Source organism: Colletes gigas, unplaced genomic scaffold (assembly GCF_013123115.1).
Source record: "Colletes gigas isolate AHSC1104 unplaced genomic scaffold, ASM1312311v1 Colletes_gigas_Sc00009, whole genome shotgun sequence".
Classification (NCBI taxonomy): domain Eukaryota; kingdom Metazoa; phylum Arthropoda; class Insecta; order Hymenoptera; family Colletidae; genus Colletes; species Colletes gigas.
In genome coordinates, this window is record NW_025106638.1 from 89543 (window position 1) to 104337 (window position 14795).

A 14795-nucleotide genomic window follows, 5' to 3' on the forward strand; every position below is an offset into this window, starting at 1 on the left:
AATATTCATATTTTATTTTTTCTTTCGTTCTTTATCTTTTTTTTTTATCAAATACATGGAATAAAAACGACGTTAAAATAAATTTTGTTCACGGTAGTTTATAAATATTGTGACTCAACATATTTAAATTTTCGACTTGTTATAGTTTGTATTCTAAAGTTCAGAATTATAATACATTATAATTCCGTATCAAAGAGACCCAAACAATATTTATTTTTTTCATAAAGAGACACAATATTTATAATACTGTATAACTAAAAACCACCCTATGGACGCCGCTAAACAAACAGAAAAAAGTCGAACATAAGTGAAGAATTTGAACAGTTAAAAATTCAATTCTTGACCCAGTCTGTACGAAAGTATCACTTTTTCACCGATTTCATCCCCGATCGTTCGCCAGTGACCGATTAACGTGCCACGCATCGGGTCTGAAATTACAACCCTTACATAAGTAAGCTCAAGAGGGTGGGATATCCCATCCGTGGTGGTTGCCTCGTCGACGATGTATGGACATTAACGTTAACACCGTTACGATTCCTGTTCCTGCCTAACGTTTTGTTGCTACAAAATTCTAGATTCGAGTACAAAGCCCCGCCTGTGGTCGATCCGAAGGGGGTTGCAATCGCGCGCGATTGGCCAGTGATATCAATGCGTCGCGAGGCACGGGCCAATGGCGTCGCGGCGTTGGATTGCGCTGACGCCGTGTTCGGGAGCGAGGCTCGCGGTACCCCACCGCCACGGTAGCCGACGACGACGACGTTAGGCGACGTCGACGACGTTCTCCGTCGCGTACCCCGCGCGCTACCGCTACCCACTCCGCTCGTAACCATATCTGGACTTAATTATTGGTGAGTGGTGCGTTTGTTTCTACTTATTTTTGCTTTAGCCCTTTGCACATTTTCGAGAACGCGACCCTTTTTCGCGGCACAAGGTATCCCAGGACCGCGAAAGGGTTGGTCCGGGCAGATCCGCATCCCCCACGAGCAGAGCTTTAAACCTTGGAACGGTGTGAAAGTAATCGTCGAAACGATCCGGGGACCGTTTCGCGACGACGTCCGATCGGCTATGGGATTCCTATGGAGTGAAAGAAAAGTGTGGATCCCGTTTGATTTAAATAGAATTTCCCCGAGGATTACCACGGTCTCGTTGGACTCTACGGTTGGAAGTGATTGTTCGTAGAATGGGCGAAGTGCGATCCACAGTGGTGCGTTATTTCGATCGTGCGACTCGCCTGTGCGTGAAAGTGACAAACTCGATGAACGATTCGGGAACAGGATTGAAGTCGGAGGAACGAGAGATCCTTTCAGAGTCCGGATCTCGAAAATGACCGAGATCAGAAGAATGCCAGCGACTTTTCGTATTGATCTGCCGGGGGAAGGCGACGGGATCCGGGTTCATTCCATTCGGACCTATTTTTCCCCCAAAAAGCTTCTAAATATAGCGATACTATACCGCCTGATCTATAAATACTTAAAAATCCTACGGGTAGGAAATTCATTGATGGATTTCCGAAAAATGATCGCTGCATTCGTGAAATCTAACATTTACAATTCGTATTCTAAAGCGTGAAGTCCACGTATTCGAAGTAACTTATCAATTTTCTCGTTAGAAATTTCAAAATATCGGTTATATAACTTGTCCTTTGATCTTCTCACGTTGTAGTCGGCAATTAAAATTTATTTATTTATTTAAAAGGCTCGTTTTTAAATTTAATTTTGGAATCAATTATTTATAAAAATAATGTTCCCTGGCTCGATGCATTTATTATATTCTCGATATTTAAAATTATTCTTAGCTCGAGTGAATTACATTTTGTAAATATGGTCTTTCATATTCTATTTTAATAATAACCATGTTAATAATGTTCAGTCTGGCTATATTTAGTCGCGCCCGAGGCAGAGCCTGCTAGACAAGATCGATTCTAAATTGAATGAAATTGTCGCCAATAGTTATAAAGTTATAATTCCGAATTTCTGGTTATTATAATAATATATAGCGGAAAAATTCTCAATCCCTATTTCGAAAAGTATATCGTATGCTGCGGTAGTTTAAGTAATAAACTGAAATTTTCGATGACAAAAAAGAACTCATTAAGCATTTAAAAATTATAAAATTCGTTATATTTTTACCAGAATAATTAATCGACGCGATCTTTTAGGTAAATCGTAATAAGAAAATGTAAATTGAGCATTTCGTATAAATCGTGAATTTGTGAAACGTTCGGAAATGAATAAATTTTCGGTGAAAGTAATATTCGAAAAGGTTCCACGTTACATAATTCGCTGTTAAAAACGAGACTGCATCCCCCGTAAGGACGTGCAACGAGTCCATTAAGTAAAATCGTTCGTTTCTATCTTCGTCGTCCCACCCCAATTCGTTAACACACGTGCTGTGCATTTTATGTCTTTTGTCCGTCACGTGCCATTTTAATATCCGACAGCCATTGTCCTGCGATACGTCTCTTTGCGATCGACTCGCCAGTGTGCCAACAATTTCCGCTTTGTCCACGTCCTCCATAGCAAAAGTCACTTTGGTATTTTCGATAGAAATTTGTTCTCTCGCTATCGATCAGTTTCATAATATCGAACGCGCACGGCCATTGTTAGGAACAAACTCAATACAAAAGCAATCGATAGAAGAATGGAGAGTTCTTCGCGAGCAGGATAGTTCACGACATCAGTATTTTCTGACTTTATAGCTTTTACTATGATTTCTCCTTTTTGGCAGAAAATCGTTCTGTCGTCATTGATCATTGTTCAGGGTAAAATGTACGAAATAGAAGGATCTCTTCTATCCTTTGTTAACGTATTATTTTTTTCTCTTCTCGTTTACTTTAACTACGAGTATATATATTTAAATAGAATTCTAATTCGAACAATAATATAAAAATAAATATATCTTTATCTTCATTATATTATCGTTTGCTATTAACAGTCTTCGTTTTTTTTTTTAATTTAATACTCTAATTTGATCCTTGGCTTATTAACACTAGAACTACCGACAATTATAGTATGTTTATTTGTACCAAAGAAACTGAAGCGAAGAAATATATAATGCAATGGAAATAAGTGTTTATATATTCTCTTATAGAAAATTACGATAAATTTTCAAAAATTCAGTCGTGTAAATTTTTTACAAGTTTTATTAGAAATTACGAATGGGTCGTTTTGACTGGTTTGTTCTAGTGTTAATAACTACATTTTGTATCTTTAGATTTTTTAAAGTTTCTGCAAATTAACTCTGTAGATTCGGTAATGATATTGATAATCTAACCTGTGGTACCTTCTTATTATATTATTTATAAAGAATATGCTCTAATTAGCTTGTTCGAACCATCGTCGTTCATTTTATTTGTTTCTAGATAATCACAAGATTCGTCGTGAATTTTGTCAATTTGAATACTCTTTTCACTGTTCGTCGATGAATTTATCTTTCAAAATTTGACATTTTGCGATCGACTGTTTTATGGTTCGCAACCCTCGCAATATCGGGTGATGTTTTGGCGAAAAGCTTAAGTAGAAAGTACGACCAGGGGACAGGAGGCACGTTTTCTCGCATTTTTCCATCCCCCGAAGACGTTCCCGGGAGAGTTCGGGGATTAGGGTTGGAGAGACTGCCACTCCAAATAAACACCCCTACTCCAGACATCCCCTCGCGCCTCGATGCAGAGGACGAACGTTCGTATATAAACGCGAGCGTCGTTCGATGATGAAAATACAGCTAACGAGAGAGAAGTTTAAACGTCTGACCGCCGATAATAGAGAGAAACAGACCGGGGGGTTAGGCGAACAGTGAATTATGGCAGCATCCAATCTCCCGTATCTCAAATTCGCAGGCTTAGATCGATTCATCCCCCTCTTGTTAACGATTACTCTATTTTTACTAACTCTTTCGTAAATGGTACGTAACAATGATTTCAGAACTATTTGAAAAGTAAAATTTATGCCCATTATCCACCCCTTTATAACCTAAGATTTTATTTTCATTTTAACCAGTTCTGTACAGCAATTAATATACGTTATAAAACATACTAGGAAATATTGCATAGTTATGTGAAATTAACCGCCAATATATTACATTTTTCTTGAAAATTTTCTTGGTTAAATAACTTATATTTTTTCAAAGAAATACAGGAGTTTCTGTGTTCTATCACGACGAGACGAAAGTTCTCCATTTATTAAAAATTTAGTAAAAGTTTCAGCGAACACGGTTGATTTTGTGATTTCGTTGGAACTGAAAAGATAACAGTAAATATTCCTGTTATTTCAGAACTACTATTTTTACAGAAAACTGACCAAGCAACAGGATTTGGACAATGTTTTGCGATTGGAGGATTCTAAAAATATGTTTCTTATCTTTCACTATTTGCATTTAAAAATGTTTTGACGGTTTCGTTCGATCTCTGGGTTGGCGTGTGATTGTCTAGGCTTTGGAGGAACGATGGAACTCGATTATTAAAATTTTTCAGCGAAGGTGGAACGTTTCTCCACGTGTCGTCATGTTTGATTTTTGCTTCAGGGGCTGCCGATTAGCAGCGCGACCGTTTCCGGCCCCAGAGCAACCCCAATAATTGGAAAATGTCCGGATTCGCGGCGGCGGGCCTCGTGGCCTTCGATTCCATCAAGTCCAAAGCGACGGAAAAACTTGCTGGGTAATGTCTCACGCATGCTCGTACGACTAACGAGACACGAAAAATCGTTTAAGAGGGTATTCCAGTCTAGAGGTTAATTTTTTAAGGCCATTTAGGATTTTTTTTTAAAGAACCATAAGACATCGTTGTATCGAGATTTTTGACATAGTTTTCAAATTTATTTTCTTTTAACCTTTGACGTACTCGACTTTCAAAATGCAAAATTACATTGGTCAACAAATCGTAAACAATAATTTGTATTTTTTAGGATTAAACTATCTTCTTATTCGTTTATGTACATATATAGAGAGAGAAGATAACAAAAAAAAGTTATTTGATTCTGGTCTGAGAAAAAATAAGGCACGATGTTTTGTATGGCTTTGTCAATTCATCAAAGATTATAAAGTTATGAATTTACTAAAATAATGGAACTGAAAATGCTACATTTGCATACGTTTATTTTAAAATTGCAGATCAGATGAAAGGAAGTCGGCAAAAATGACTTGTTTTTAGGTGTTACAAGATTTTCATTTTTAGTTTGTGTATTAGAAAAGCTAGAGTAAAAATTTTGGTTTAACTTTCATTATTGGGGTCGTAATGGGGAGTTGAATTTTTCGCGGCGTGTTTAGGCGAGATAATTGATTTATTAATGAAAAATGTATGTCTCTAGATTCAGAAGAAGCAATGCTGGCTACGAGGAGTTCGAGATGCCCCGCGAGGGTAGCAAAGACAATCAGGGGTTCGATGGCGAGAGGGCGTATAGTAGACAAGGCTCTTTTGAATCACTCCCGGAACATGAAAGGCCCCCATTGCGTCACATCGATACATACTGCAAGCCAGAATGTCCCTGTTTATCGAAAAGATACACCATGGCAACGTTGGCCTGCATGGGTAATGTTTAAACAACACTTTTTCATCGAGTTGGATTTCCTGAAAATGATTATTTCATGAGTTATTTTTTTGTTTTATTTATAATTACACCTTTCAATTAGATTCAATAAACACTCTGAGTTTCTAACATTTTGGTCCAAAGAAAGGAAAAGGACACATTTTTAGTGTAATATACCAGAGGGGTTATTTGTTATAATTATACTGTGGATGTTTATGCATTTATGGGAAATTTTAATCCTAAAAAAACTACAGAATGCATTTAATATGCAAAAATATAAGAAATACTTAAAGTAAGATACGAATTATTATATTTAGGGGTTGAGACAACCCTCTACAAAGTTCCCATTTCATTAATTCTATTAATCAAAATGTGAATTTGCATAAAGATCCGCAGTCTAGTTATAATCATTACTCATGTTCAGTACATTTTGTTTACTTTGTTACGATTTTCATTGAACTATACAAATGATTATTTTTATAAAGTGATTATCTTTTTTGCTCGTTTATGTTTAGTGCCTTCTAAAAATAATTTGTCTAATTCCTTAAAGTGCATGACAACGAAAACATTAAATTTTCATTCGTTTTTGTAGGAAACTTTCATTAATATATATAAATGATTAATTTTATAAAGTGATTTTCTTTTTAATACCTTAAAGTGCATGATAACGAAAACAATAAATTTTGAGAGTTATAATTTAATTATGAATTGTAAACCTGATTTTTTAATGAGGAAATTTTAATGGCAAACAATTCAAGCCTTGTTGTATGTTTATTAGCGTGCAAATTATAAACAAAATGTAACAAAATTATAGGATAACAGTTCAGGCATTGGATGGAACAATTTAAAACGAGTATACGATAAATTACAATAATGATCTTACTCCATTCCAGTGTTTCTTAACGTGGGACATAGGTCTCTCAGGATACAATTTTAAATACTTTTTAAAACAATTTTCCATTTTTTTTATTCGATCCAAACTTTAAAATTTTATGTTTTAAAACAACTGTTTTTCCAATTCTTCTTGATTATAACACCATGTCTCCTCGTAGATTGGAAAGTGAAAATAATATAATGTCTAGCAGAGGTATAGGAAAAGGAATATGACAAAGGTTATAAAGACATTTCCCTATTGTAAAAGAAATCGAATACTTCTTATTATAGCACAGAGATAGTCAAATCGGAGATTTATGAAATTGATACTAAAACTAAACGACAGAAGTTCTTATTCAAGAGAAGTACATTTCGAGGCAGAATATCGCTCATTGACTTTTCCATTTACGTATGAAGCACTCTAAAAGAGAGAAACTGATGATCTTAAGTAATCCTGTCTTCGTTCGTAGTAGCCTATTTTTTTTACATTTTATTACAGGTACATTACACTAATTACTTAACGAATCTTCCTGAAGAATGAAATTTAAGATATCACTCTAAAGATATCGCCACTGCCCGGTTTTAAGGGACTCCCCCTATCTGTGCAGGTTTTAATAGCTGTTCGTATGAAATATCCCAAAAACAAAAGGGAACTCCCCCTAGCTGGGCAGGTTTTAATAGTTGTTCGTATAAAATATCCTAAAAACGAAAGGGAACTCCCCCTAGCTGGGCAGGTTTTAATAGTTGTTCGTACAAAATAAAACAAAAGGGAACTCCCCCTAGCTGTGCAGGTTTTAATAGTTGTTCGTACAAAATATCCTAAAAACATTAGGTTGGGCAGGTTTTTATAGTTGTTCGTACAAAATATCCTAAGAACAAAAGGGAATTCCCCCTAGTTGGGCAGGTTTTAATAGTTGTTCGTACAAAATAAAACAAAAGGGAACTCCCCCTAGCTGTGCAGGTTTTAATAGTTGTTCGTACAAAATATCCTAAAAACATTAGGTTGGGCAGGTTTTTATAGTTGTTCGTACAAAATATCCTAAGAACAAAAGGGAATTCCCCCTAGCTGGGCAGGTTTTAATAGTTGTTCGTACAAAATAAAACAAAAGGGAACTCCCCCTAGCTGTGCAGGTTTTTATAGTTGTTCGTACAAAATATCCTAAAAAGAAAAGGGTACTCCCCCTAGCTGTGCAGGTTTTAATAGTTGTTCGTACAAAATATCCTAAAAACAAGACCAGACCAAATACAGTGCTGGATTTTTAGAGTTAGCCTAGTACGTTTCTTACGTTATAATGTTTCGTTTCAGGATTGATAATTTCGTTCGGTATGAGGTGTAACATGGGGATGGCGAAGATAGTAATGAAGAACAGTACCGAGGGCGACAACCACACTCTTATGTTCAACTGGACAGTCGGTACCGAGAGTGCCCTCGACTCGTCTTTCTTTTGGGGCTACTTGGTGACCCAAGTGCCAGGAGGGTTTCTAGCATCCCTGTACCCCGCGAACAGAATATTCGGCGCCGCGATCGCCATATCCTCGGTCTTGAACTTATTGGTACCCGGGGCACTGAAGCTAGACCCGATCGCCGACATGTGCGTGCAAGTGTTGAAAGGATTGGTGGAGGTGAGATGGCGAGCATTTTATCCAAAGTCTCGACGCGACTAGTAATATTCTTTTCTACCAGGGCGTCACGTATCCAGCGTGCCACGGTATTTGGAAATTTTGGGCGCCCCCGTTGGAAAGATCGCGATTGGCGACGTTGGCTTTTTGCGGTTCTTACGCCGCGGTAGTCATAGGAATGCCGCTTTCCGGCTATTTGAGTCATTGCTTCGGATGGACGGCGTCATTTTATTTCTACGGTAAGATAAATGACCTTTTATTATACTGAAATTTTACCATCTCGATTATTTCCTCCACTTTCACAGTTAAGTTTCTACATTAATATGTTCGTTGTGATATGAAAAGCTCAATTTTAACAGTTATTGGTAATGATCTTGAAATATTTTCTTTTAGATTCTAAGATATTGCCAACAATATGTTGTATATTGCGCTTTTAAGATTTCGAACAGGTTTTGGTTTACTTGGTTAATGTAGGTTAAGTATAGAATAAGTTTACGATAAAATATAAAAATATTCATTCAAATACCATAAATACATATGAGTGGTTTATGATATGGCCTGATACATTACATTCGTAATAATTCTCAAAATTTAAAATTAGAAATTGAAATACTTTTTTACTCCAATAGTTATACAAGATACAATAAGTACGGTGTAGTTGGTTTTACCTGACAGATTATTAATAATGTTATGAGATACAAAATCATACAAATACCAGAAATATTGTTTCATAACATAAATTTACGTAGGCACATAAAAAAGAAAAAATTTATTTCATGTATTTTTAATAGTTTTGAGAGTTCATACGTTAAAATGAAAATGAACAAAAGTCAAATGACCGTTTTTAAAATTTCGTTTAGAATTTCTAACACACAGTATTAATGAGTTTGATTGAAAATTTCAGGCATATGCGGATTAATCTGGTACTGTTTCTGGCTATGGCTAGCCTTCGAGAAGCCGTCCAAACACCCTTGCATCTCGACGCGCGAGCTTCGCTACATCGAAGATTCTCTCGGCCATAAACAGGCGCAATTGCCTGTGCCAACGTTTGCCACGACGCCATGGCGGAAGTTCCTGACGTCTATGCCGGTGCACGCCATCATCGTCGCCAACTTCTGCAGATCTTGGAACTTCTATCTGCTGGTGCTGTATCAGGCGCGATTTATGCACGAGTCCTTTGGTATGCCTCTGGTCGAAGTAAGTTCATCTCCTGCTCAACACAATAACGATCACTTTCTTACAACTCGTCACTCGATTTCAGGTTTATCGAAAGATAATCTGGTGTTCATTGTTTCATTCTTATGTAAATTCGTTGATATTATATGTACACGAAACATAGTATCATTTAAATCACGATTGTGTTTGCAATCATCGTATTCACAATTGAAAATAGAAAACACACCAAATTTTTGAAAACTCTTTTTATAGACCGGTGTTATTGGCTCGCTTCCGCACTTGCTGATGACGACGATCGTGCCTTGCGGAGGATTGCTCGCCGATTACCTCCGTAAACGTGGAATATTATCAACAACCAACGTTAGGAAACTGTTCAATTGCGGTGGTTTCGGGATGGAGGCGCTCTTCTTCTTGGTGGTGGCGAACGCAACGATGCACAGAAATGGTACAGCGGCTACCGTTGCCCTTGCGATTGGCGTGGCTTGCAGTGGATTCGCCATTTCGGGCTTCAACGTCAACCACTTGGATATCGCGCCCAGATACGCCAGTATTTTGATGGGAATGTCGAACGGAATCGGTACAATAGCGGGACTCCTGGTACCATTCTTCGTGGATAACATCACAGAAAAGAAGGTATTATAAAAACATTTTTTGTCAACATTAACGTCTATTTTCGTTTGTAAAATAACGATAGTAATATGTCTTTATTGTATCAAGAAAAATGGAAGACAATTGTTTTAACTGTTTGAACTTTGGACAACTTTCTATGATACACAAAATATGTATTTATAGTGGTTTTTAAATTATGAGTAAAATTAATGTTATTTTTATTTCGTTTGTGTGTGTTGCAGGATATTCAGAGTTGGAAGAACGTCTTCATCATAGCGGCGTGTGTGCATATTTTCGGTGTAACATTCTACGGAATCTTTTGTTCCGGGGAACTGCAACCGTGGGCTGATCCTTCCGCGGAAGAGGAAAAGAGTTGGAACGCTATGGACGAATTTGGGCAAACGAAACCACCGGTCCCGCCACCGCCAATGACTATGCAGTCTAAATTCATCGTAAGTACTTTTTTATTTACCGATACTCTTCTACCATTCGCGTAAAAATGACATAAATTCGTTCGTTGTGTGTTTATTTTACTGACAATTTGTAATAAGATCATTTAATTTCAAAATTCATTTTTTCGAACCAAATATTTTACAGGGTGTTCGGTCACACCTGGGAAACATTTTAATGGGAGATTCTAGAGACCAAAATAAGACGAAAATCGTCAAAAAGTAAATAAACAATTCAATTAAAAAATTTCAAATCATTCTGAAAAAATTATTTTTGGTTGTAGTGGAACATTACAAACATTTTTGGTGAATATACATACCACCGAAATCCTACTCAGTCTCGAGAGAAAAATTCATTACCGAAAATTTCATGTCTGACCATACATTGATATGTTTCACTGAAATTTCATGCGTATGTTTAAAACGTCATAACTTCTGAACGGATTGGAGGACTTTAATGTTTAAAACGGCAAACAACGCGTATTTTAGTGGAGAATATGTAGGGATTCCAAGAATATTCGGAAAGTTGTTCCTTGACCCCGTAAAGTTAGAAAAACCCCATAAAAATAGTCCAATTTTCAAACGGCCATAACTCCTACAATAGTCAATGGATCTCATTGAAATTTAGTGTCAAAGTAGAGCTTATGGATACCTACAAGAAAGTATTAAACAACTTTTCTGTAAAGCGTCTGTAAAGCGTTCTGTAAAAACGAATTTTTAAGAAATGTCGACAGGGTGCAGATGTTTTTTCTGCGAAAAAAAAATTTCAAATCGTTCTGAAAAAATTATTTTCGGTTGCGAGGGTCCATTGCAATCATTTTTGGTGAGTACACATACCTCCGAAATCCTTCGTACTTTCGAGAAAAAAATTCAGGGAGGTGGACAAATATTTCGACGAAATTAAAAAATTTCAAATCGTTCTGGGAAAATTATTTTCGGTCGAGGGGGTTAATTACAATCATTTTTTGTGAATAGACACAATCCCGAAATCCTAGGCACTTTCGAGAAAAAAATTCGTGTAGATGGACAATTTTTATGAATAATTTTGTTGATAACTATTTAACGAAGCCTCAATCAACAAATTGGTATTCTTGATTTTCGTCTTATTTTGGCCTCTAGAATCTCCCATTAAAATTTAAGAGAATGTTCCTCTTCACGAAGCAATTAACGCTCACAATAATCAATAGTAATTGCCCAAACGTATTTAGGTACACATCGTCAAAGTAGATTTCAAAATAAACGTGGAAAACCACATAAATTTTAATGGTCGATATATCCGTCGGATAGAAGTCGAAGCACCCCTGAAAATGAATTTTGTTTAAAATCGACAGTGCAATTAGTTCTGTAAATATAACTAACTTTGTTTCAAGTTGATACACTGGTTAGTTTCGCAGATATTAAAGCGTTTCATTAATAAACACGGGATGCTGGACGGTATTTCTCGAAATACTACGACCCTCTTTAATTCGAGGAAGTGCGTACGCACTCGTAGTAATAGTAAATCCGTGGATACACACTACGCGCACTGACCACCGCGCAGTTCACGCGGTTGGGCTAGGTCAGCACGACGCGCGAGCCAGAGAGTCATCCGACGCGCAAGACGAAGACAGAGACAGTGGAATTAAAAAATATTACGTCTTCCTTTACACGACGATATCTCCAAAAAAGGGAAAGTCGTATCAACATAAAACAATATCCATTTTAAAGGGAAAGATTTGCCGCTTCTAACGGTGCCTCAATTATGGTTAAAACACGAGTAGCTTGGAAATTGAATGTGTGTAAATTTAAAGTATTTTTAATACGTGTTTCTCGACTGTTTATTGAAATATTACAGCGACTATTTTGCGAAATTTCGTTTGCTTCGATAGTCTGTTAGCCCCAACTAGCCCCAATAAGACTAAAACGTCCTCAACTGTTAGTCTCAAATGTCAGCCCCAATTGTTAGCCCCAATTGTTAGCCCCAATTGTTAGCGTCAATTGTTAGCCCCAAGACTAACACGATTTCAATGAAGCTAAATTAGACAAAAACGATGGAGCAATTTCGATGGATATTATAAGACACAAAGAAATGTTTAAATTTATAGGATAGTGTATCCTCTTAAAAATAATCATATGGGATTATAAATATTCACGTGAGAGTAATTTTTTTCTTCTTGCAGAAACAAATTACCCCCTACTTTAGTTAGCCCCTATTTAACAAAACTAACACCATTTCAATGAAGTTAAATGAGACAAAAACGACAGTGTATTCTCTTAAAAACAATCTTATGGAATTATAAATATTCACGCGAGGAGAGTAATTTTGTTTTTCTTCCAGAAACAACCATCCATGGGCGGAAGTGCAAACGACGATTGGGACAATTACGAGCAACTGCCCACTGACAGTGCATACGCCCAACAGGATAAACCCGCAATAAGCTACGGATCGACGGAAACGAATAGCAACCCTTTCCATTCGACGAATCCTTTCGCTACCGATGTACACGCATCGCTGGTACAACCGCCAGTGACGGACGATCACACGCACGACGTGACGCAGAATCAACAGTGGAACTAAATTTGTCAATATCCGAATGATCGAGACCACGCGTAAGGAAATCATTTTCTTAAGGTGATGGATCGTTTCGCGTTCATTTTGTAGCTGCTTCTGATACTTCGATTCGAGTCTAGGAGCTTGTCGGAATTAATTCCGACCGTGCTCTCGTTGTTTGTTAATGGTCGTTTCGATCGACCAGGTCCTCCATTAGTCAATTTATGTTCCGATTTAAACGTAAACAACGTCGTGACCGATGAACGTGAGAAATTAATAATTTCTCGCGCGGAGAATTATTGGATATTTAAATCCCCTTTTTGGGAATGAAAATAGTACAACTGTGTCTTAAACAAAATTTATATGGAATTTAATTACGAGGATTTTTACATCTCAGCGAAAGGATGCCACGAAGAAACCGCGCAATGGCAATTCGAGAATGATTTTTCTGAGGAATGAAGTAATAGAGGGAGATGGGAAAGGTAACGAATAAGTTTTCGATGATTCGGGATCTTTTACATTATCGAGGCGCCTAATGTCAGGCTTTGTATTTTCAATTAGACTGCAAGGGATGAAATTTTGTTTCCATTACAATACCTAAGAGTGCAGGGCATAGTGCTGTAAATCGACGCGCTAGGAAACCACGGGAAAGTTCTTTCGTCGAAATCATTTTTCGTAAAGAGGTTTCTAGCAAAGATAAAAATAACAGTGGTAAACGAAACGAAGTAAAACACAAAATACCAAAGCTTTATGCAACAAGATATTCACGTAGACGAGAACGAAAGTAAATATTTTCTACCTTACTTATCGGTTTAAATTGGGGATGGCGAACTGGGGTAGCCAATCGTGGCACGTTCTTCTACTTTTCTGATGATGGTGGGAGAACTCTTGTGGCGGAGAAGTTAATCATCCCTGGTTTAAACGAATCGAAACGGATCTGAAACATATCCTTTCAGAAAAGTGTGCATAGAAATGGAAAAACACCTTCATTATTCGTTCGCGGATTTCTATCGTGCAAATAGAAAACTTAAATAAAACATTCTTAAATAAAACTGTAAGCAGACAATAACAAAGCAGCCAAACCTTCGCAGACAATAATTACTCGAAGACAATAACGGGAAGGTTTTGCAGAATGGCGGGGATCAGTTCGGCACGATCGCTGAAACTTTTAGGTATTTCTATATCGTTACTTTCTTCTTTTTACGCTAATGGCACAACTCAACGATACAGAGCACTAGAAACATAGCAATAAAAAGAAAGAAAAAGACAAAACTAACATTGAACACTTAATGCCGGTCATCGATCGTTGACGAAGGAACGTGCGCGCGCGTCGTTCGAATGGCGCGAATTTTGAAATAGTACAACCGGTTACTCGACGACGAACGAACGCACGGCGACTAGAACGAATTAATTATCGATACGTCAATATTTTAACCACGGGACCGGCGAGTTCCGTTTAGTGATCTGACGATCGGGAAACGCTGTCCCGTGGAACGTTGGGATAAGAGAAAACACGTTAGAACGTTCATCCGGTGACGAGTCGTAGACGAAGATCGTTGTTTAAGCCTTTCGAGTTTAAATGTAATCGCAAGCACACGGACCTTAACAAAATTCAGAAAACGTATGAAAGTATTCGTAAGAAAGTGATAACAAGATGAAAGTATTAGTATGATAAGACGTAAAGTACCGTAGAGCTCTATTTGTTGGGACCTGATCTCTTCGATGAAACTTCTATTCGCACAACCTCTTCAGACGACGATTTCTCTTCGTATATCATAAGATTCGATTTGAAATTTTGTTTCCATTGCCACGAAATACTTTGTTTTCTTTTTTCTTTATTTCTCATAAAATTTCAATGGCTGCACATGTTACTTCTCTGACTGGGATTCGCACCAGAGTCGAGTTATTTTGTTCAAATTATTCAATTTACGGGAATTTCTCCTTATATAAAGGGAATGTAGACATAAGAATAAATATATTTCAATTCGTTCGTGCTACTAAAAATATTCAAGCTGCTTG

General features: G+C 37.1%; 1 protein-coding gene across 1 annotated transcript; it reads left to right on the forward strand.

The window, feature by feature from the left end:
* Positions 1-752: 752 nt before the first annotated feature.
* LOC122397163 (vesicular glutamate transporter 1) lies at positions 753-13909 on the forward strand. Its single transcript, XM_043396109.1, has 9 exons — positions 753-848; positions 4519-4651; positions 5301-5521; positions 7699-8015; positions 8077-8251; positions 8917-9209; positions 9441-9821; positions 10040-10249; positions 12564-13909. Exons 2-9 carry the CDS (start codon positions 4578-4580, stop codon positions 12801-12803), a joined length of 1911 nt encoding a protein of 636 aa, XP_043252044.1. The 5' UTR covers positions 753-848; positions 4519-4577; the 3' UTR covers positions 12804-13909.
* Positions 13910-14795: the final 886 nt, after the last annotated feature.